The sequence below is a fragment of the Helobdella robusta genome, assembly GCF_000326865.2.
Source record: "Helobdella robusta unplaced genomic scaffold HELROscaffold_1, whole genome shotgun sequence".
Lineage (NCBI taxonomy): Eukaryota > Metazoa > Annelida > Clitellata > Rhynchobdellida > Glossiphoniidae > Helobdella > Helobdella robusta.
The window spans coordinates 2,354,320-2,377,910 of record NW_008703570.1 but is presented as its reverse complement, the minus strand read 5'-3'; the positions used below and the strand labels follow the sequence as shown (position 1 = coordinate 2,377,910).

Genomic DNA, 23,591 nt, shown 5'->3' with positions numbered 1-23,591 from the left:
TTTCATTAAAATTTTTTATTATTGTATTTTATTTGATTAATTTTATAATTGCAGGGAACTCAAATATATAACGCAAAGAAAGGCTCTTTTGTAGATCTCGGAATTTTAGATGTAATGCAAATTTTTGGTCGAGCTGGTAGACCGCAGTATGATATTTTTGGCCATGGCACTATCCTTACCACTCATGATAAATTGGCTTATTACTTGTCATTACTAACTCAGCAAAATCCCATTGAATCACAATTTGTTAATGGGTTGTCAGATCATCTCAATGCCGAAGTGATTAATTTCAAATTTGTTTTCGTTTTGTTGATAACCCATGGTTCATATTCGTTTATTTAGATTTCCTTGGGCAGCGTAACAACTGTAAATGAGGGTGTTAGATGGCTCAGCTACACATACTTGTTTGTACGAATGAAAATAAACCCTCTTGCTTATGGCATTACATTTACGGAGCTTCAAGTATGATCAGTTATTGTTTTGCATTACTTTTATTCAGGTAAATTTACAAAAAACACAATAATTTATGTGATTTTTTCTTAATTAAAAGTTTCTTACACATGTTTTCTAGAATGACCCAGGTTTAGTTAAACATAGACATGAACTTATTGTTGCTAGTGCTCGAATGTTAGACAAAGCTCACATGATTCGTTTTGATGAGAAATCAGGTTCACTTCACAGCACCGACCTTGGAAGAATTGCTAGTCATTTCTACATTAAATATGACAGTGTTGAGGTTGAAAAGATTATTTTTATTTAAATATTATGGATATATTATGTTTTTAAACATCGTATTCTAACCCATTTCGCCCACATTTTTGTTGACTTACATTACAAAATTACATATCCCATTATCTTATTTAACACACCTGAATATAAATCTATCATAAGCACTTTAAAACAGATATATAGAGTTTGTTTCTGTATTGTTGAATTTGTACAGCACTTCAGCAAAGGGAATTAGAGGATTAGGGACTAGAATGAATTGGTGTGTGGGTCCATAACAATAGTAGCAATAATTTAAATGATAGTTTTTTCAAGGGTGTAAGCATTAAACAGCATGTTTGTATTGTTAAAACCAACATCTTGAACTTGTAGTTTATGGTTATTTCTCTTTACGTGGTTTCTTGACTCCTGAACAGACTTATTTCAGATGAACTTTATCAGAAAAAAACAATGCTGGTAATCACTTGTGTGTATTGCTATGATCAATCACTCGTTTATTCAATCGTTAAAATCGTTACAATACAGCACAATAACTAATCAACAGGTAAATCACGGAATACGGAATATTGTCAACAATCAAGCTTTTGTTGTCGGACTAAATATATTGAGTTCTCAGTTCTGGTATTCTTTACTACAGTTTCCAGCTATCAAAATCTTACCTCTGTCACCAGTGTGTAATCTCCTGAAAATCCCACTTCTAACACCAGTGTTGTAACCTCATCGACCTCGTAACTACCAGCACCGATGTTATAGCTTCAATACTCGCTATATCTTCAACACCGTGTTGTAGCTTCCAACGATAGTCCGTCGTTCGTTTATCCGTAGATTCAAGATTTTCGATAGATGAACACAACAACTTTAAACGCAAATTAAAATATATATATATGTAGATATATAGATATATATCTCACACATGAATTTACAACGATTTTAATTACTTACGCCTTCTAATTAATTTACAAGCGTTTCATGCAATTTCTAACTTAGTTCTTCTCTCGATCTTACGTCTGTAACAGTATAATAGAATTTGTTTCATGCTGAACAAAAATTCTGTAAAATGTATACTGTCACTGTCAGTTAGTGGTTGCAAATACTTGTAATTGATAGGTTTTTACTTTATTTTAACAATTTTAATAATTATTTGAATAAATAAATATAAAAAAGTTAAATTAAGAGTAATATGCTAGAAAAATATGATCGTTTCTACACAAATTTTAATATCCGTTCATCTAACGGCTGAATGATTGACTGAAAAGAATGATTTACGCAAAGTTTACGTCCGTAACCCCCGCTTTAGTACTGCTCATTATTCGCACCGCGTCCACAACGCATCCGCGAAAAGGCAACCTAAGTCAGCCATCTTAATCTCATGTTTAAAATTAGGAGATAGCAATACTATAGTACAGTTTATTTAAGAAGAATTTATTTCTTAAGAATCGTTCTTTCTAACCACTAAGTTTATCGGACTAGTTCTCACTAATTTTCAAAATTTCAAAGATCTAGGAACACATTTTTATTTTAATTTTTTTCTGCGTTTCATAAAAGTCAAAAAACGTTTTTTGTTTAATTTTTAGCTAATGCGATTTCTTCTATGCATAGTTGGGAATGAATTCGACGTCACAGCTTTTAAAAGTTCAACAAAAACTGTAATTTATGTAATAAATAAATAATCAATTTTTATATAATTAAATAGTGTTATAATGATTATAATTCTGATTGGACGACAATCAATCAATTTTCGTTTTGCGTCCAGAGACCCGGTTTCCTGAGGTAGGACGTTGTATTCTTTACCATCAACTTTTTGCACCAAATTAGACGATCAGTTGTATCCATTTTATTTAAATTTAGAGCTTTCATGTCTTGCTCGATTTTGCGACCAGGACTTCTTTGGACGGCCCTTGGGACGTGTGCCAGGTACTTCAACATCTGCAAGAGAAGTTACGGCACTGTTTCCACTTTGTTTGACATGACCAAACCACCGCAGACGGTGTTGCCGGCATTCGTCCTTTATATCATCTAAACCAGCACGACGCAGGATTTCGGTAGATTTTATGTGGTCCTTCAGACTAATTCGTTGCATCCATCGGAGCATTTTCATTTTCGTTGAAGTTGTTGTTTCAATTTGGTTGTCATTGGCCATGTTTCCGCACCATATAACAACACCGGACGTATCACAGATTTATAAAGTCTTGATTGTATTGGTAGTGGGATGTCACGCCGCATCAATATAGAGGCAAGGAGATGCCATTTATTCCAGGCTGCACGTATGCGTCACGAACGGCAGATTCAGCTGTTCCAGTACAATCCAGAACATCCCCTAGATATTGAAACTATTTGACTTTACCTTAATGGCTTCAATAACAGTGCTATTTCGAATTTGTTGTTGTGGGTTGATGCAAGCAGGACAAACAAAATTGGACACATTAGATGAATTCCCAATTATTTTTGAACAACATTTGTGACACCACTGGTTACACTGCTGACACTTGATTGAATTGTTACCTACACCAGCTTTACAAACTGAACAGGGCCATCGTCCAGTAGCTGTGGATTGGATGGGTTCACCTGTGTTCATTGCTTTGGTTTTGCTGATGTTGACTTTGAATCCATGATCGGCGAGTTTGGTGTTCCAATCTTCAAACATCTGCTGCATTCTGTTCAGACGTGGCTGTTAAAACGATATCATCAGCATATACTAGATTCCAAATGTCGCGTATCGGTTTTGTGATTTCTTCCATCACAGTTATAAATAACAGTGGGCTGAGAATCGAGCCTTGGTGAACTCCAACGCCGATGTCAAATGCATCTGTGTTTCCAACCGTTGTACTGACAAGAGTCTTAGTATTCGTATACATTTCCATCACAAGTCGAACAAGATATTCTGGAATGAGATGTCGATGTAGACTCCACCTGATTGCTTCACGAGGAACTCGATGAAATGCTTTTTCAAGGTCTACAAAAATGTGTGATAGTTGTTGATGCTTTGCGAGGTACTTCTCTTGCAGTTGCCGAAGAATGTGAATTGCATCAATTGTTGATTTTCCCGCTAGAAAACCAAATTGACAATTTCTCCAGATTTCACGGTAAAGTTGTAGTAACGTTTGGATACCTGCAGTACCAGATGCTATGATAATGTCATTTGTGAGTCCATAGGGCCCTGCTGCCTTTCCATCCTTCATTGCTTTCAGCGCTTCTGTAAGCTCCTCTTCAGTGATGTCTGGAATCGGGCCTTCGATGGGTGGAGCATCAAAGTAAACATTGATGGGATTTGTTTCATTTAACAGACGGTTAAAGTATTCTCTCCACTGTAGCTTGATCTCATCTTGTTCAAGAACCATCTCATTTTCGTCGTTTTTGATACATGAAGCATCAACTATGTCTTTTTACGTACGCTTTGCTTGTTTTGCTATACGATACAGAGATTTCATTTGTTAACCTTTGTTTGACATTTTATGGTCATCAACAGACTTTGATTTTTGCCATTGTTTGTATGCAACTTTCTTTTCAGCTATTGCATTTTTTACACTGTCATTCTACCACCAAGTTCATGCTGACGTTTTGTACCAGTTTTCCCACATTCTGATAAAATTTTTCTCGATGAATATTGCTTTTCAGCTTCCACGTTTTTATTCTCCGAGGCATTTGTTTAGACTTATGTTTTGTTAGTTCGACAACCAGGTCTGCCACAAGGAGTCTATGTTGGGCGACACATGATTCGTCAGGTATAACTTTGACGTTTTTTAATAGCCTTCGGTGTTGTTGCTTGACAGCGAAGAAATCAATTTGCGTGGCTGATGGTCCACTTTGTATGCTATGAGATGTTCCAACCTTTTTCTAAAATATGTGTTCAGTAAACAAAACCCGTGACTTTCAGGAAACTCAAGGATGCGGTTGCCATCTTCATTCCGTTTTCCATAGCCAAAACCGCCATGTACGTTGTCAAAACTATCTATTTTTTCTCCATCGTGGCCATTGAGATCGCCTCCAATCAGGATTGTTTCAGATTTTGGTATTGTTGAGATGGTGTCAGAGAATGCAGTCCAGAAGTCATTTTTCATCTCTTCCGATTCGCCTGTCTGTGGTGAAAAAAATAATCATTGTTTGCTTTTCTATGCGAAGCTTGATCCACATGAGACGTGAATTAATTCTTTTAATATCCAGTACTTCTTGGGCTAGCGGTACTCTGACAAAAATTCCAACATTATTTTTTACCGTCTTTTGACCATTCCAGAATAGATTATAATTTTCATTGTCTGAGTTGACATGACAGACACCATTCTATTTCCATCGGGTTTCCTGAAGGCAGCAAATGTCAATCCTTCTACGCTCGAGCATTTCTGCGATTTCCATGCTGCGGCCGGTCAGTGATCCAACATTGAGCGTTCCAAGTCTAAGTACCATAGAAGGGCCATTCTGAATTTTTCTGCAACATCTTTCCGCTATTGCATACTTCCCAGGGATTCTTGGCACCCCTTGACCACATAGGGGACTAGGGGCTGTTGTTTTTTGTGATGGCATAAGAGTAATTTGGGGAAAAGTTTTTATATCCGGACAACCATCCTGATGACAACCACCAGTTATAAGCGGTGGGCCTAGCCTTTCGCTCAAAAGCAGTGTGGATGCAGTTTCTATGTCATGCCCAGGACTTTGTAATTGGACGACAATTTTTAGTTTTATATTTCATTTGTTTCTGGCTTATATTAATTCTTGTCAATTAAAAGGTTAAGCAAAATTTAGATTTCCCTTCTAATAACTTTTGTTTGTTTTAATTTAATTTTATTAATTGAAAAGATTCCTCTTCTAATAACTTTTGTTTGTTTGTGTTATTTTTATAATATTGGTTAATTGTAACAATCTATAAAGGTGTTTAACGAGTTTCTACATCCAACCATTATTGATGACAAAATTTATGAAATGATATCAAGAGCTCATGAGTTTGAACAAATTAAAGTGATTAGAGTTTTAATTCAAATATATTTAGAAAGTAAAATTTGGTATTTATTTCCTATTTGCTAGGTAAGAGATGAAGAATTGGTAGAACTTAATAGCCATTTAACTGATGCTTGTCAGGTTCCTGTAATAGGTGGTACTGAAAACAGTTGGGGAAAGGTTATTTTGATATTGTAAAACATTTTAGTATGATTTTTAATAATTTTATTTGCATTGTTTTGTTCTATTATGCATTAATAATTTTGTTTTGTTATTATTTCGATAAAAAATTTGATCCCTGATGAAACAAAACAATACGAGGTTTCGCCAAAAGTAACGACATTTTACAACTAATTGTTTACTCACAGGTCTTTGATTTTCGGACAGTGTTTGAGTTGGCCGTTTTTCAATAATAATATACATGATTGAAGAACAGGAAAGCTTTAGTAATGATTTTCATAATTAAAGCATTATTACTATCATTTAGATAGTAATATTTAATATCATTTAGATAGTAATAACTTATATTTTGCTTAACCGCGTTAAGAGAAATGAAATTTTTACAGATTCAATAAAAAATATTTAAAAAATACCAATTTTTGATCAAAAATGTTATTTGGCTACTTTTATCCTCCCATCTTTGTTCCGATTAATATTTGTATTTTGGATTATACTGGTTCTTATCGTTAGAAAAATTGCTTTAAAATGCTGTTTTTATCTTAGTCAATTACTACTAAGAAACAAAGTGGGAAAATATTTGCCAAACTATAAACTCTAGAAACTTGAGATTTTCAATGGCTCGAAAATGCTATAGATAAAGAGCGCTGAATAAATGAAGGTCGCTTGTTATCTATCAAAATTTGCTTTAGATCCAGGCAGGAGTGTTTTCAAAATAAAAAATAATTCTTACTGAGTGTTTTTCATTTCAAAACTAACTTTTATTAAGCAGATAATTTTTTCATTTCAACCTCATTTTTTTCTTTGTAATTAATAAATTTCTGTTACCATTGTGTACTTTTAAACTTGTATTGTTGGATTTTGTAAGTCATGAACTGCATTTAACGGAAAGTTGCTGACAGTTGCAACATTAAACAATCGTTTTAGCTTTTATTTATATTGTTGTACCTTGCAAATGTCAAGCTATTCGGATCTTCCATAGTTTCACTGATTTGTTATATATAAACAGCTGTTTCAAACACAGACTTGTTGCCGTTCGAGCACGCAATGTTTATTCGGTTGCCAACAGTAACATAACCGATGAATACCAGAATTACGATCCATCGCTAATAACTCAATGCAAATCTTCAACTTCTAACCCCAATTTAAAAATCGTGCTGTTACAAAAATATCCTATTATAACAAATAATATAGAATTATAAAACCAAGATAATAACAATTATATAGCGCAATTAAAATGATTTGTTAATATGAACAGCATTTTGACTATTCTAGAGGATATAATAATATATATTAGCTGTTAGACTAGTTGATAGCCATGATTTGAAATCTAGGCGGATTTTATGTTATGAACCGGTACTTTAAACTTTGATATTCAGCAACACAATCAATGTTAAATACTTTTATAAATAAATTAGCCGACCCGGTTTACTTCCTATCACCCAAAAAATGAATATCAACAATATATCTCTTAGTATCAAGATTCTTATTTTTCAAACTGAATATTAATATACACTGTAGATTGTTGTCATGAACATAAAACTAAATTTTGTTTATATTATTTTTTTTCAATTTAAATAAAAAATAACCCGAGTTCAGTAAATTTTAACATTTTTACTCAACATTTTAACGGAGCTGTTAGGGTCAAAAAAATTTAAGGATTATAAATCACTTGACCAAGAATAATCAACTCGAATGTCAAAAATATGTTATATTTTAATTGATAAACAAATTTAATTTTTTTCTTAATGTCATATCGCATTTTTATAATAGCTATTCTCGTAATGCTTGTAACATTTGTACTTTCCCTTCCAGTTATTTGGAGTTGATATGAGGCACTGATCGGATTTTGGATGACTTGATGTAATCTATTCGATCTTGCAAACATTGGGTGAAAATAAAATTATTTTGGTCGTAACATCCATTACTTTGAATTTAACCTAAACAGCAATTATTGTTTATCGATCAAAAGCAGTTCATGACTTACAAAATCTAGCAATACAAGTTTAAGGGAATTTCATATAGAATTGTTTATTTATCAATGCAGCTCGAATGTTTATTGTCGGCTCTAATTTCTGTACATAGCAAGACATTTTCATTTTAATCAATAAAGTCAACATTTCAAAAAAGCTGGGTTAGGCCAAAAAAATTCATGAAATATAAACTAACCCTAACCAAAAGTAATCAACACGAATGTTAAAAATATAAAAATTCACGTTATATTTTAATTAATTTAGTAATGCAACTCGCATGTTCTAACTTCTGTAAACAGCTAACACGATTTGAGGAAAGCATTTATTTCATCTTATAAATCGTATAAATACTGTTAGTGTTTGACTGAAATCGTCAGACAGCAAGTAGTAAGACTTCGCCAGACATTAAGCCTCCAAAACATCCTGAGTTATTGCAATGATCCTTCATGGTTCTTCTATCTAATGATGATAATTTTACCTGTTCTGACTTTTGCTACGTCTGAGTGTTTTAAAATGTTGAATGCTGACTTCAATGCCTGAGGTTCAATGGCAATTTAAAGGCTGAAAAAAAACAATCCACCATTTCAAATTTCGTTCTACACATTTCCAGAAGTGTAGCCGCTATACCAGGAAAAGCAATTGCTTCTAGCACGAACTCTAATGACAGAATGAATGGTTTTCAGTTCCACAAGGTGCATCAAGAAAAAACAATCCACCATTTCAAATTTCGTCATCTTTTTGTACATATCCCTCTGGGGATTCGACTGGCACATTGGCAGAGAGTAGAATGCATTGTTTTACTGCATTCTACTCTTTTTCGTGGTAGTTATGGATTGAAAGTGTCGTTCAATTCACGATTCGGCAATGGATTTATCATGCTAATATTTACGTGGTATCCATCTTCCCTTGCCAAAAACATATTGCAAGGCATCGTACAAACTGTTTGTTTTATACATATACTTATAATAGCTATACTGGCCTTCGAACGAATCTCCGCACATTTTTCGTCTGGTTTTACTCTCAAGTTTTCATGAAGAATTATTTATCACTCATCAATTTTCACAATCTTTATAGTTCATTGATAAATATTTATTAATTTTTTTGAAGGTTTTATCAATTTTAATTATTTATTAATTGATTTATTTCATGCATTTGTATAATATCTATGGGTATTTATGGGTATCGCGTCGTGCTAGACAGGCACCCAATCAATCAATCTTCGTTTAGCGTCCAAAGACCCAGTTCTCCTAGGTAGGACGTTGTTTTCTTTACCATCAATTTTTTGCACTGCACTAATCTGTCCGAGTTAGTGCGACTTGACGTCTTGCATAGTTGTTCTTCTCACGGAAAATTTTATGGTCATCAACAGACTTTGATTTTTACCATTGCTTGTATGCAGCTTTCTTTTTCAGCGATGGAATTTTGTACACTGTAATTCCACCACCAAGTTCATGCCTACTTTTTGTGCCAGTTTTCCCCACAAACTTTAGTTGCGGCTTTTATCAAAACGGTTTTATATGTACTCCAATCTGTACTGGCTTGCAATTGGTGGTCTAATTATGTTGCGACAATCTGTTGAAATTTTTCTCGATGAATATTGCTTTTCAGCTTCCACGTTTTGATTCTCCGAGGCATTTGTTTAGACTTAGGTTTTGACAGTTCGACACAAGGAGTCTATGTTGGGTGACACACGATTCGCTAGGTATAACTTTGACATTTTTTAATAGCCTTCGGTGTTGTTGCTTGATAGCGTAAAAATAAATTTGCATAGCTGATGGTCCACTTTTGTGTGTTATGAGATGTTCCAATCTCTTTCTAAAATAAAACAAAACCCGTGACTTTCAGCTAACTCAAGGATGCTGTTGCCATCTTCATTCCGTTCTCCATAGCCAAAACCGCTATGTACGTTGACCGTCTTTTGACCATTCCAGAATAGTTTATATTTTAAAAATAGCCATCATATCAACTCAGACAATTCATATTTCACCCACAATCACAATTGCAACTTCATCTATTGTCGTTCATGTCCCTGTGAGGTCAGTTATCTGCTCTTATCACGACTTTATATTCATCACTTATCACGCGATTAAATGCTGCTTTCAACAATGGATTCTACCGTCGTTCATGTGTCCCTGTGAGGTCGGTTATCACGACTTTATATTCGTCACTTGGCACGCAATTGAATGCTGCTTTTAACAATAGAATCATGAGGTATTTGCTGTAATTTCGTGATTATTTTTTTTTTCAAGTGCGGTATTTTACGTAGTCCCTCCAATTGCCCAATAAATAAATTTGTTAGAATTTGTTCCTACATTTCTTCTTGATTTCACGACAAAGTATGGATTTTTAGAAATGCAAAAAATCATCTTTTTCTTTCCTGTACATTTCTTGAGCTTTATTATTTTTCGTGAGTTCTTTATATCTAAAATAAAATTCTACTCTGTGATTAACACAAAGCTGTTTTCTGAGTTTAGGTGTTAATTTGTTTGGCAATATGTTATTTTTTTTATTTAATTTCAATTTATTTATCATGATACTTTATGATTTTTAAACTAATAAACAGGTAAATATCCTTTTGCAAGCATTCATATCACGACAGCCTCTTGATAGTTTTTCTCTTGTTTCAGATCAAGCGTACGTGGTTCAAGTTAGTGCTGTTTTATTCTATTATTATTGTTTTTGTAAATCGATTAAAATTGTCAAAAAATATTAAACATTTAATCATGTAAATTCTTAACAATCATCAAATCTCATTTGCTGTCATCTTTTTGATAATTGTTGTTGATGTTGTAAAGTCGCTTTAAAGGCACTTCAGCTATCAGCCCCGGTGCTATGATGTGCCATTGTCTGTTTTCATTGGGGTGGGTTGTCAAATAACTATCGTAATATTCTAAATCAGCGGTGATGTTTTCAATGGTTTTAAAATTTCTATGGATATTCTCAGATATAGAATGTTTCAGCTTTATAACTTGAGATTTTTACATTAGAAGATATGCCTTATTGTTGAGATCTTGTGGCAATTTTGACAGACTGGAGGATCCGTTTTGTTTACTAGGTATTAGGTAAGTGTACGTTAAGTTGGTTGTTATATAAGAGAATGATTGGGAAGTGGTCACTACCATAAAATAATCAGCCCGTTTAAAATTGATTTGATTAAAAATTGAAGGATATGCAAATGTTAAATCTAAATTTGACCATGTTTGTGAGTGCATCTGGAGATATGTAGGTTGGAAATGTTTTATCAAGAAAATATCATTGTACAGGAAAAACCTTTTCAATGACATTACCATTATTATTAATTCTATTACTGTTCCATGTTTTGTTATGTGCGTTAAAATCACCTAATAGGATGATAGCTGGTTTAGGCAAACTATCAAATACATTTTATAGCTTGAGATGATTTATCTTAAGAGAAGGTGGAATTTATATGTTGCATACAGTTATTGGTCTGTCGATGTTAACAATAATTGTACAAATTTGGAAGTCTGAGGAAATATTTATTTAAGAATGTGAAAATTTGTGATGAATTTTGTGACATAAAAATAAATTTTTATGTCAAACTTTTTATTCTCTGTTAATTTGGTTTTTTGTAAGCAAATGATCTGGAGATTATATTTTCCAATTAATATTAGTAGTTTTGAAATATTACTTCTTAGTCCTCTTATATTCCATTGAGTTTTTTTAACATCATTATTTGTTATTGATTGTCATTTATTTTGTGATTTGGATTTGCTTCTGTATTGTTTTTGATTAGTGAATCTTGATGATCTAATAATGCTGGTTTTTATATCTTCTTTATTGGATTGGAATATGTATTGAGACAGTTGGTCTTCTGAGTTAGTTTTCTTGTTTTTCGAATTGTTTTCTGAAGAGACTATTACTGGCATATATGGAATTCTGCAATGGAACTTTTATCTATTATTTTATTTTTAGTCTTTACATATGATGGTTTCTTGAGTAATTAAAGCTCTTGCTTGGATAAATGATATGTTATTTTAATATTTATTCAGGATTATCTGTTTTTTAGTTATATATTTCTGAATTTTTATCAAACGTGGGATGTTCCTCTTTACAATGGAAGCAATTTGGCTTTTTCTTGCGTGGTTGATACAAGGGGTGTTTATGTCCTGATTTGCACAGATTGGATCTTTGTTTTACAAATTTTGTGCCATATCTTTGACAGTTAGTACATCCAGTTGGAGGAGAAATGTATTTTTCTACCTTTAGTACATTATAACATTATTATTTTTTTAGGCAGTTCAGTGCGATTAAAAGTGAGGATATAAGTGTTTGTATTTATTTTTTTCCATTTTTAGTAATATTTACATTAAAAATATCACTTCAAGCTCTTTTATCTAATTCTTTTATTCTTCGGAAGTACAGTTTTCAAACAAACTAGTTTTTAATAACATCTTTTTATTGCCTGCTTCGTCGAAGGGAAACGGCTTTAAGCCCTGTTGATTCGATGGGTATCCGGTGAGGAATGCGTTTGAATTTTTCTAACAAAGTTTTTACTAGGTCTTTTCTGCAGAGTAAACGTTTTCGTCCAGTACGCGTTTATGTAAGGCCATCAGCTTGTTTTGATCCAGTCTTCTTTCTCCTAGATACGCTTTTATTCTTGGTTGACGAGCATCGTTTTGTCCTGCCGAATCATTATACTTTTGTTGACGACAAATGTTCCGGTCTATGCATGAAGTTGGAATTAGTTCGAGAGTATAGGATTCACCACCAATAAAGAATAGGTAAAATAGAACTCGTTTTTAGTTTCATTCTTTTGAAAACCATGCTTACATTACTTTATTTCTTTAATAATACATATTATTTCACACTTATTTTTTAACATTTTGTTAACCGATCAAAAATTCGCCAAATTACACACATTAAAATGTTACTTAATTTTAAATTGATTTGTTTAAAGGTTAGACTTGTTTTATTCAATTATTTTATTCAACTTTTTTTATTAAATTATTGCTCGATATTTGGACAACATATTAGCAAGTTATTTAGTTGAGTTTTTTATTGCAAACAAATTCATTAAAAATACAATAAAATTAATATGATTATTTGCCTAAAACGTGTTTGTAACTCGGAAAATAAATGTTTAGAATAATTTCGTAACGAGATGAATTTTTTAATTGATGTTTCAGAATGCAACTCGTATAGCTAGAGCACTATTTGAGATCGCCCTAAAAAAAGGGTGGTCTATGGCAGCAGGTCGTCTTTTGAAGCTCAGTAAAGTTTTGGAAAAAAGGCTGTGGGACTGGCAGAACCCTATTCGACAGTTTTCTTTTGTGCCGACTGAAATATTCAACAAACTAGAAGAAAAAGGACTATCTATAGACCGTTTACGTGAAATGGACTCAAAAGAAATAGGTCGTCACTTTTTTAAATCGATTTTTTTTATCAAAAACTAATTTCATGATTTTAATTTGTTCCATTTTTAATAAATTTGTCTTTCCAACAGGACATATAATTCGAAACATCCGCATGGGTCCTTCTTTGAAACAATGTGCCCATCGAATACCCTTATTAGATGTTGATTATTTGATACAACCCATAACTAGAACTGTGTTAAAAATTACCTTGTTGTTCACAGCTGCATTTGATTGGAATGATAAAATTCACGGCAAAGTAGGAGAACCCTTCTGGGTTTGGATTGAAGATCCAGACAGCAATAACATATATCATTATGATTTTATAATCATATACAAAAAAACTGTTGGTCATTTTGCGGTTTTGAAACACTTATTTTTTTCAACACATGCTTGTGAAAAATATTACAATATAATAAACACTAAATGTTTAAATATTCAAGGTTGTTACAAAAACACCACAAACTTTGGTTTTTACAATTCCAATCATTGAACCATTGCCAAGTCAGTATTACATACGTTTAGTTTCCGATAAATGGCTAGGTTCAGAAACTACGCTACCTATTTCTTTTCAACATCTTATATTACCAGAAAGACATCCGCCTCATACGGGTACTATTATTTTTTATTCTATGTTGATTGTTAATTTTATTGAATTTGGTTAACTATTAATTTTGACAACAAGTTGTATATTTAGTTTATACATTTCCTCTATCATCATAATTATAATAAAAGGCATGATCCATAGCCGGACATGCCCCATAGTCGGACGTTAACGTGTACACGTTGCCATTATAAATTGTTTCCAGACCTAGTAGAAGTCAACGTTGCAGTAAACAGATTCTTCTCGACTGAACTGTGTTTTAAAAAGTTACCTGGTCAAGTCCAACCAAGCCAGAGTCGATCTATGACAAATTTTTTAGTTTAGTGTTTTAAGAGATAAGCACGAGTTATATGATCGAAGAGTGAATCATCTCTTAACAGGAGCATTGAGACAGGAGGCTATTAATTTTTCTCTCTCATTTTGACATTAGTTATGTGGTTGAGTATGTGCATTGAGACCATTGATCGACAGCGTCCAGATGCTCAAAAGAATGTTAGAGGTGGTTCGTACGGTGGCGTGGCTTACTGTTTAATTTTAGTGAGCAGCGAAATAGTTGAGTACGTATGTTGCGGTCCAGGAAACGGGTGAACGATATTCAGATAAATTTGAATTTTCTATTTAGAGAAGTTATTATATTTGTATTGCTGCTAAAAGCTGAAGAATTGTCTTGCATAGAATTAGCTTGCTAAAATTTTCAGTGTTGTGACAAAAGTGAAATTTTTAATATGGAAGGTCAATAAATATTTTTATGGTTCAACAAAATTAAGTATAAACAGCATAAAACCAGGTATTTTTCAAAAGGCAAAAGCCAAAAAATTGAGTCGATGTAGTTAACTTGAAACGTATTGTTTTATAGGTTGTTATATTTGCGTATAAAAAAGTAAAATGAGTTCAAGTTGAAGAAGTTGTTTAAATAATCCTGACTTTTTCACATTCGAAGAAAACCAAATAACTTTTAGTAATTTCATATATATGTACATATGTGGAGAATACACATTCAAAGAAAACCGAAAAACTTTTAGTAATTTTATAAATTTTCTTCATAAACACAAATCTAAAAATTATATTGAACTGGTAAATGAGAATTTTAAATTTCTTGGTTGCAACACTATTTACAAAGCCAGTTGAAATGTTTTCCTGAAAATTTGGGAGACTTTAGTAAAAACAAGGAGAAAGATTTCATCAGGATATTAAGATGGAATACACACACATATGATGGCTAGATTACTGTTAGAATTTGGAAAAAGGCTGTTTCAAAAATGAATTACAGAATGTCAAATAGAAAAAAATTGTTATATGTTAATTAGTTAATTCAGTTTAATATTAAACATGTTTTTTATTATTTGTATAAAAAAAGTGATTATATTAAAAGAAAAAATTTTCTAAATACTAATTAGCTAATTTTGTTTATTATTGACCATGTTTATGAATATTTGTAAGTGTTTATATTTACAATAAAAATAATTTTAATGATACAAGTTTGTTACACTATTTCCTGTGTATTGTAAAAATTATAAAAATGTTATATCTCAATAAGTAGAGCTTCTAAAAAAAAACTAATACCATATTTGAAATCAGGGCATCAAATTCATATAAAAATAACTAAAATTATTCTGGCACCAAAACAGCTGTTGACCTGTGTTATTAATACAGAGCTTTCTATGGCTGTGAAATTAGCCACAATGTGCGGTACACTTTGCCTATTTATTTAAAACATCAACAAATTAAAAAAAAGCGATAAAGCTTTCCAATCTCGATAGTTCTTGTCACGAACCTTCCTCAAGCTTGATATCGAAACGAGATGGAAATGTTGTCCATAAGGCTACTCCCTTTGTGAGCGAACAATTCAGGTGCCAATTTTAAAATTAATCCGCAATGGAATTGGTAGATAAATACAAAGGTTAGGGTTATACGAGAGAGGAATACGAGTTAGTTTATTGTAATTAACTCAAACAACTGGCTGAAAAGGACCGATATTTTTTTCTTTGTCATTTCATAAGTTAAATAGCAGTAGATGTTTAAAATCATGTTTTTTTCTTAGATGAATTGTTAAAAGATTTCATTTACACAAAGCGCTACTTGTTTTCGTTCTTTCTACTCTTGGTTCAAAAGTTCTGTGTTTGAGTTTTAAACTTTTAATCTTATTTTCCCCTTTGACCTTATATTTTATTATTTTAACCGGCCCTGACTGATTGTCCTTAGATTCATTTAGCTTGAATTTAATTATATAGACAATTTAAATGATTCTTTACAATTTTATTCATTTATTCAACTTTCAATGATTTTATTTTTTTTAATTCAGTTCAATTGGGTTAATTTTGGTTGTATAATTTAACTTTAATATATTTATAAAATTTTTTTTAGAGCTTCTTGATTTGCAACCACTTCCCAAAAAAGCTTTAAAAGATCCAGTTTTAGAATCTTTATACAAATTTAATCATTTCAACCCTATTCAAACTCAAGTTTTTCACACTCTGTATCACCAAGATGTCAATGTTCTTCTTGGATCTCCGACAGGGTCTGGAAAGACTGTGGCAGCTGAGTTAGCAATATTTAGAGTTTTTAGAGAATATCCTAAAACTAAGGTATTTTTCAAGAATATTGTTTTTTTATTGATTTTTTTCCACTGAATAATTTGTTTTTGTTTTTTTAAATTCTAGAAAAATTAATACTGCAGCTAATAATTTTTTTAATTTTACAGAAAAGCTGCTTGTTTCAAAATCTTTAATATTTTTACGAATTTATGAAAAGTTTAGATTATTATTTTCTTAAAAGGCAGTTTATATAGCTCCACTAAAGGCTTTGGTTCGCGAAAGAATGGAGGATTGGAAAATACGAATTGAACAAAAATTGGGAAAAAGGTACCTCTTTAGTTTTATTATTTGTAATTTAATGATAACAATATTTAATACCTGTTTAGTAAATATTTTGCTTGAAAAAACGGCAGAGTTGTGGAGTTAACTGGCGATGTTGTTCCTGATATGGGAGCAATTTCAAAAGCAGACTTGATTGTCACCACACCTGAAAAGTGGGATGGTATTAGTAGAAGCTGGCAAACTAGAAAATATGTTAAATCAGTGTCTCTTCTAGTCATAGACGAAATACATTTGTTGGGTTTGTTTGTGTTATATTTACATCAATTTCGTTTTGATATTTATCTAATTGAAAAATTGAAATCTTCGAATTTTTCAGTTATTAGAAAATTATGTGATATGAGATAGAAAATGGCATAGGCATTTTTTATAAAATAAAAAGTTTTTTCAAATTATTAATTACATTACCGTCATTATTTGAAAAAATAATTTAAGCCGATGTATTTGTTTATTATAATGCCCTGATGTCAAATTATTCATGGTTTTTTATTTAAATTTAAACATTTCTTGGTTTTTTATTAAAATCTTTATATAAGAAACTCATTGTTTTTGTTTTGAACTTTCAGCGGAATTTTGTGCAAGCGTTTTAGAAAGCTTTTTTGGCATTTGATTTTGAATGAAATTTTGGTCTGATTTTCATTTCAGCTTGATGTTTTTGCTACATATTTAATTGAAAATCACAAAACATGAAACACCGTAGAAAATCTTTTAAGACAAATTAATGTGCAAAATAATCAGGTGATGATAGGGGTCCTGTTTTGGAAGTTATTGTTTCTCGATCTAATTTTATATCATCTCATACCGATATGAAGATTCGGGTCGTTGGTTTATCTACCGCATTAGCTAATGCTAAAGATCTTGCCGATTGGCTTTCTATTAAACAGGTTTACTTTTATTAAGTTTCCAAAATTTTCATTTGGAAAAATTTTTTATTTAAAAGTAACAACATAATTTTTTGAATAAAAGATAGGCCTTTTTAATTTTCGACCATCTGTTCGACCTGTGCCTCTTGAAGTACATATATCAGGGTATCCTGGTAAACATTATTGTCCTCGAATGGCTACAATGAATAAACCAATATTTCAAGGTTTGATAACTCGATATATAAATCTTAATTACTTGCTTTAAACTAATTGGTTGTTATTTATAGGTTTTTCTACTAAAGGTTTATGATTTTTGTAAATCACTTTATATTTAATAACTCAACGTATTTTTATTTGTTTATAATTTTTTTTATTATATCAAAAATTAACTGGTAGCAAAAAGATATTGAAATGAAAATAGACAAAATTAAACGTGTTGACAGCTATTATCACACATTCCCCAACTAAACCTGTTTTGATATTCGTGTCAAGTAGAAGACAAACAAGGTTAACAGCTTTTGATCTTATTGCTTATTTGGCTGCTGAAGAAAATCCAAAACAGTGGCTGCACATGTCTGAACCTGAGGCTAGTCGAGTAGTTTTGGTTTTTGTTTGTGTGTTTGTATAAACGTTTATAATCAAACTGTTATTTTTAACGTTGTTCAAAACAAAAAAATTCGCTTTACAGTAAAATACACTGCTAAATTTTATTGTTATTTTAATTTAAAAAAAAAACAAAACAAAAATAGGCTGTGAAAAGTAGGCTGCGTTTTGATGTACGGTCCAAATTTATATGTTCTTAAAAAGTGTCGGAAACATGGATCATGGCCGAGATTTTGGATTTAGATTTGGTTGATTGATGTGGTCACATTGGCTGGTGTTATGGAAAACTGGAGGCCAAGCACGTTTTGCAAAATGTCAATTTTCTCTTGCAACCTATGGTAGATTTACCTAATACAAATCCAAAATTAATTGTCGAAGTTTATTTTAAAAACTGGCGTTTGTTACAGCTTTTTTATTCAACGCCATCAGGAATAAAGTTTTCCGGATAGTTTTCGGTTAAGCGTCGATTATTATGTGGAAAACTTGATGTGTTACGCAGAATCATTAATCATAATATCACTCGCACCGCTGCGCTATATGCAGTCAAAACGAAAGTATAAACGACGATTGGATCACCCGCCCTTAAATTGATGTAGTTTTTTACCACCAAATTTCTAAATTTCTTCGTGTGTTATAGTTTCTCAATTGGGAAATATAGCAAATTTACAGAATTAACGGTGGAGAGGCAAAGCTTGTTAAAATTTATAGGTGCTTTGATATTAACATATTGGACCTGAATAAAAAATTCATTTAAATTAATTTATGATTTTAATTCATTATAATTTTCAGTTGAACGTTACAACCAGCAGTCTAATGGAATGTAATTTAAAATTGACGATGGCATTTGGTATAGGGCTACACCATGCTGGCATTCATGAAAAAGATAGACAAATTGTTGAACACTTGTTTGTTAGACGGAAAATACAAGTTTGTTTTTAACAGTTTTCATTTTATTGCTTAAAGAATAAATAAAAGACTAAATTCATCTTCGGAAACTGTCTAGGATTGAATTAATATTATATAAACTACATTTTATATATTATAAAAGTTATGTTAGAATAAAAAAATTATCACTTTCAAAAAAATTAAACAGACTCCCTATTGAAACTTATTTATTTATAACTTGTTTATTTACTATTACGATTTGGTGAAAATATTTCAATTTTCTGCTCGCTTCCATCTTAATGGTTTTAGAACACTTCAAACTTTCAGACCCCTCTAAAGGTTTTAGAACACTTCAAACTTTTAGACCGTCAGCTGTACATAATAATCAAAAATTGAAACTCTAGTGTTTAAAATTTATTTGCCAGAGCATTTCAAATAAAAAAAACACTTCAAATTATGTCGCCCTATCATTGCATGACAAAATGACTAAAATTTATCAATAAATTAATTTAATTTAGCCTTAATTTAATTCATTGGTCGAACCAGAGATCATGACCGAAGGTTCAAAATTCCGGTTTCGTTCAAAGACGAATAATTTCATTCTCTTTTATATTATTTTATCTACCATTTTTTGAATTTTTTTATTTAATTTTGATGTTTTTTTTTATGTTCTTTTTGGTATCATTTAAGTTTTACTGAAATATTGTAAAAAGACTTCCATTTATTTGTTTTATCTTTTACAAAATGTAAAGTTATGTCTCATTTGAAACGTTCAATGGTTTTTACCTAGCTCTTTCATTAGTTAACGATTTCAAATTTTTTAATTTTACCAGGTTTTAATAGCCACAAGTACTTTGGCATGGGGTGTCAATTTTCCTGCACATCTCGTTATCGTCAAGGGAACTGAATATTACGATGGCAAAACGAAACGATATGTAGATTTTCCAATTACAGGTTTCAATAATCTTTTTTTTTTATTTGTTCCCGTATAATTTGTTTCTGTTTCACCGGATACGAGTATTTGAAGCGGTTTCGGCTATAAAAAAGTTAAATTAATCTTAAGTGTCTTAGAAGCAGTTTCTGTTGAAGGATAGCTATATAATCCTTTGCGTAAAATCTACTAATCAATTTTTAAAATTGTTTTTAAACAATTGCCTTCCAAAGATTGCCGAAACTAATAATTTTGTCATTACATTTTTTAACTCAATTCAATTTTTTTAGGTGACACGTGGTAAATCTTCATATAATCTTATCTTTGGCATGTGGCCGCTTACTGGTTGTGTATAAATAGCAATAAAATTAAGTCTCAAAAAGTAAAATCTGGATTAAATAAAAATTTTAAAAATCTAATATTTACCGACATTAAAATTAAACAAATACTAGACGTGAAATAAAATTGTCTTTTCAAACTTTCCTTGAGATGAATTAGGCTCTAACAGTTTTAGTACGAAAATTTATAGATTAAATATGGATTATATTATTATTAGATTATAATTTCCTTAAAGGAAAGGAATCTGTTTTTTTGTAAATTCAACTGGTCGGTATTTTTCAGGTTTGGAAGATGTCGACACTTAACTAAATTCAACTTATAATATTGTTCCCAAAAATTCAAACCATATCTGGTCATCGATATGTAAAAGATGTGTGTTTATGTACTGTACAAATTTTTAGGCCCGCCTTATGCACAGATGCATTCCCCAGCCCCCAATTTAAAAATGGGGCTTAAATTGGATGTGGAGTTAGTGCTCCATTAGTGCCGTATTTAATTTCTTTACTGGTGGTCTCCTGTATGGAACATTCTAGCCTCCAAATACACAAATTCACAGTATCGTTGGTGTTCTTTAGTGCCGTAATAACTTTCGTCAGTTAAACTTTCGTTAGTTAAAGCCTCAAGTGTGTTTACGGGTTGCGATTAGAGATGGAAATCGAACCGTTTTTTTAAAGTTCAAGTTCTGTTCGATTGACTCGGAAGTTGGAGTTTGGTTCGGTTTGGTTAGACCTAGTTTTAGGATTCGGTTTGGAACGTGCAGGTCTAAAGTTCGAATTATATACATCGAAAAGGGCTTTTTGATATCAGATGTTGTATAAAATTTATTGCATTCTCAGTCGTTGTTTCTGTCTGTTTGTAATAGTGCATGCCGCATTGTTGAGTTAAGTACGTGCGAAAGGATCATGTAAAACTGTATTTATTAAGCATCGAACACTGGTGACTTTCAAAAGCACTCCAAACGTCTTTAAATTAAAATGTAAACGTCGTGTTATTTATACAGCACCATTTCCGTAATACTCTGCGTTAGTACACGCTTTATTGTTGCATGATGCGGACAAAGTATATAATAGCTTTTTTCATCATATGGCATCACATGTCTTCAAACCACTAAACCATAGACATCTTTTTGTTAATGTGATTGTCTGCCATAACGTTACTTTAGCGGGTTTGAAAGCGTTATGTTTTATTGCTTTGGTGTTATGTTTTATTGTGCTAATTACTTCGGTGTTATGTTTTATTGGTATCATTTACTAATATGTTTACTTATTGCTCTAACAATGTTTATTGTTGAATTATTGTAAGTTGTTACAAATTTTTCCAATCGTTGGGGGAGATTGATGCTTATAAATATGATTCTTTATGTCATTAAAAATGCTCTCAACTTCATTTCTCAATTTCATTTGAATAATCAAATAAAGGCAACATAACAGCAAACAAGTGGACAAAATTTACAAATCGCCTTGCTAATTTTTCAATGCATTGGCATCAGTCTTTTGTGTTCTGCTGTATCGCTGATGACATTTTCTATAAATCGATTGTATCTGCATAAAAACATCACTTCCTGACATTTCAGCAAATCATTATCATCCACTTCATTTTATCTCATCAATGAGCAATCCTGACGTGAAAAGCAATATGCTGGGTCAGGTAAATTTTCGCTTGTTCTTATCAAATTTGTGACATAATTTATACCGCACTCTTCATCGATTGCAAAAATATGTCTAAACAAGAGTTGGATATCGTCAAAATTCTGTGAGATTGTAACTAATCCGACAGCTCTCAAAAATTTTTTACTCTTTTTGTAGGGTTATTCTTGTTCTGGCTAAGAGCTGACAAGATGCATGGTGTGATTAAAATCTTTTTTGAGCAAGCAATCTGATACTGTTTGTATAAGTAAGAACTTATTAGATATTCGTTAAGTGTAGAATATTAGGTTAAATTTTTAACTAAGCCAATCATCTCTATAATATGCGTGCAACTAAATTTTATATATGCATATAAATCTTAAATACACTAAACTCAACTCTAAAATGTAAAAAAATAACCCACTTGCCTAGCAACAAACTTCCACCTCTGAACAATTAAAAGCTTAACTTCCTAATCACTGGACTAGATTAACAAGCTAATTGAACGTACTGGTCAATAAATAAATTGATCATCTTTTAACATTTTTTTTTATCCACACAAATTACAACGATGTGAACACATTTTTTGTCTTCGCGGATTCGCACGTTGGATGGAATCAATATACATTAATCAATTATATGCATTTCAACATCTCACTAAAAAATTATTTTCAAAAAATTGAAGTCATTAGTTAAAAATTAACTTAAAATTAATGAAGATTTTCACATCTATTATATTTATTCTTGCAATAAATTTTTACATGTATAAAACATTCTAGCTTCATAATGATTAATCTTTTGTTAAAAATATTAAAATTATTTTTAGTTTCAAAACCAAATTTCAAAACAGAACTAAACCAAATAAATGAATAAATATAATTAATAATATTAATTTCTGCATCAACCAATATGCATTAAATCAAAAAAATTAAACCAATCAATCCTCGAATCAATGCTAGTTTTTGTTATTTTAAATGATTTTTTTGTTAAATATTTTTCAATGGGGGATTAAATTTGTTAACATCTTTGGTGAACACTGTTCTGCAATCATGTGGTTCAAAATGTAAATTAATACGGCACTAAACAGCACTAACGGCATTCTCTAGTACTGGCTTTTGGATGAGCTGGCGTTTCTTGAGCCCCCCCCCCCTCAGCCATATCCTTTTTGAGGGACTGGCACTAACGAAAATTATACGGCACTAACGATACTGTCAGTTTCAAGTCTCTAGCGGCATTTGGGCGGGCTAGCATGTTCCGAGTCCCCCGACTGTACTCCATACGGAGAACAGCACTAACGATAAATGTGGCACACAATAACGAAGTACTAACTCCACACCACACCCAATTTCAGTTCCATTTTTCATGTTGCCAGTTTTGAAAATGCTCCTGTAATACAAATTTTAATTTATCAAATAAGCAACAAAACATTTTGAAAGAAGCAAAAGTTTTTAGACTCTTATTTACTTTGATAGAACTGTTTTTAAGATTCTTTATCTCATCATGATATTTTTTCATCTAGATGTTTTACAGATGATGGGTCGGGCTGGCCGTCCACAATTTGATGATCAAGGCAAAGCTGTCATACTTGTCCATGATGTTAAAAAACATTTTTACAAAAAATTTCTTTATGAACCATTTCCCGTTGAATCCAGGTTTGTTTTTGTTGTTAATTTATGATATTTGTTAGTTGA

At 31.6% G+C, this 23,591-nt stretch overlaps 1 protein-coding gene across 1 annotated transcript in view; it reads left to right on the top strand.

Moving 5' to 3' along the window:
• Positions 1-23,591, top strand: part of HELRODRAFT_62279 (hypothetical protein) — a gene marked incomplete at both ends in the record, with an annotated part of 75,728 nt that overhangs the window by 20,936 nt on the left and 31,201 nt on the right. The window contains 18 exons of the mRNA XM_009010594.1: positions 55-279; positions 343-462; positions 572-736; positions 5,590-5,676; positions 5,743-5,835; positions 10,369-10,452; positions 12,953-13,181; positions 13,270-13,523; positions 13,621-13,789; positions 16,146-16,366; positions 16,557-16,642; positions 16,729-16,895; positions 17,393-17,538; positions 17,621-17,741; positions 17,961-18,115; positions 18,910-19,047; positions 19,839-19,959; positions 23,420-23,552. Coding sequence (XP_009008842.1) covers positions 55-279; positions 343-462; positions 572-736; positions 5,590-5,676; positions 5,743-5,835; positions 10,369-10,452; positions 12,953-13,181; positions 13,270-13,523; positions 13,621-13,789; positions 16,146-16,366; positions 16,557-16,642; positions 16,729-16,895; positions 17,393-17,538; positions 17,621-17,741; positions 17,961-18,115; positions 18,910-19,047; positions 19,839-19,959; positions 23,420-23,552 — 2,714 coding nt within the window. The remainder of the gene's footprint in view (positions 1-54; positions 280-342; positions 463-571; positions 737-5,589; positions 5,677-5,742; positions 5,836-10,368; positions 10,453-12,952; positions 13,182-13,269; positions 13,524-13,620; positions 13,790-16,145; positions 16,367-16,556; positions 16,643-16,728; positions 16,896-17,392; positions 17,539-17,620; positions 17,742-17,960; positions 18,116-18,909; positions 19,048-19,838; positions 19,960-23,419; positions 23,553-23,591) is intronic.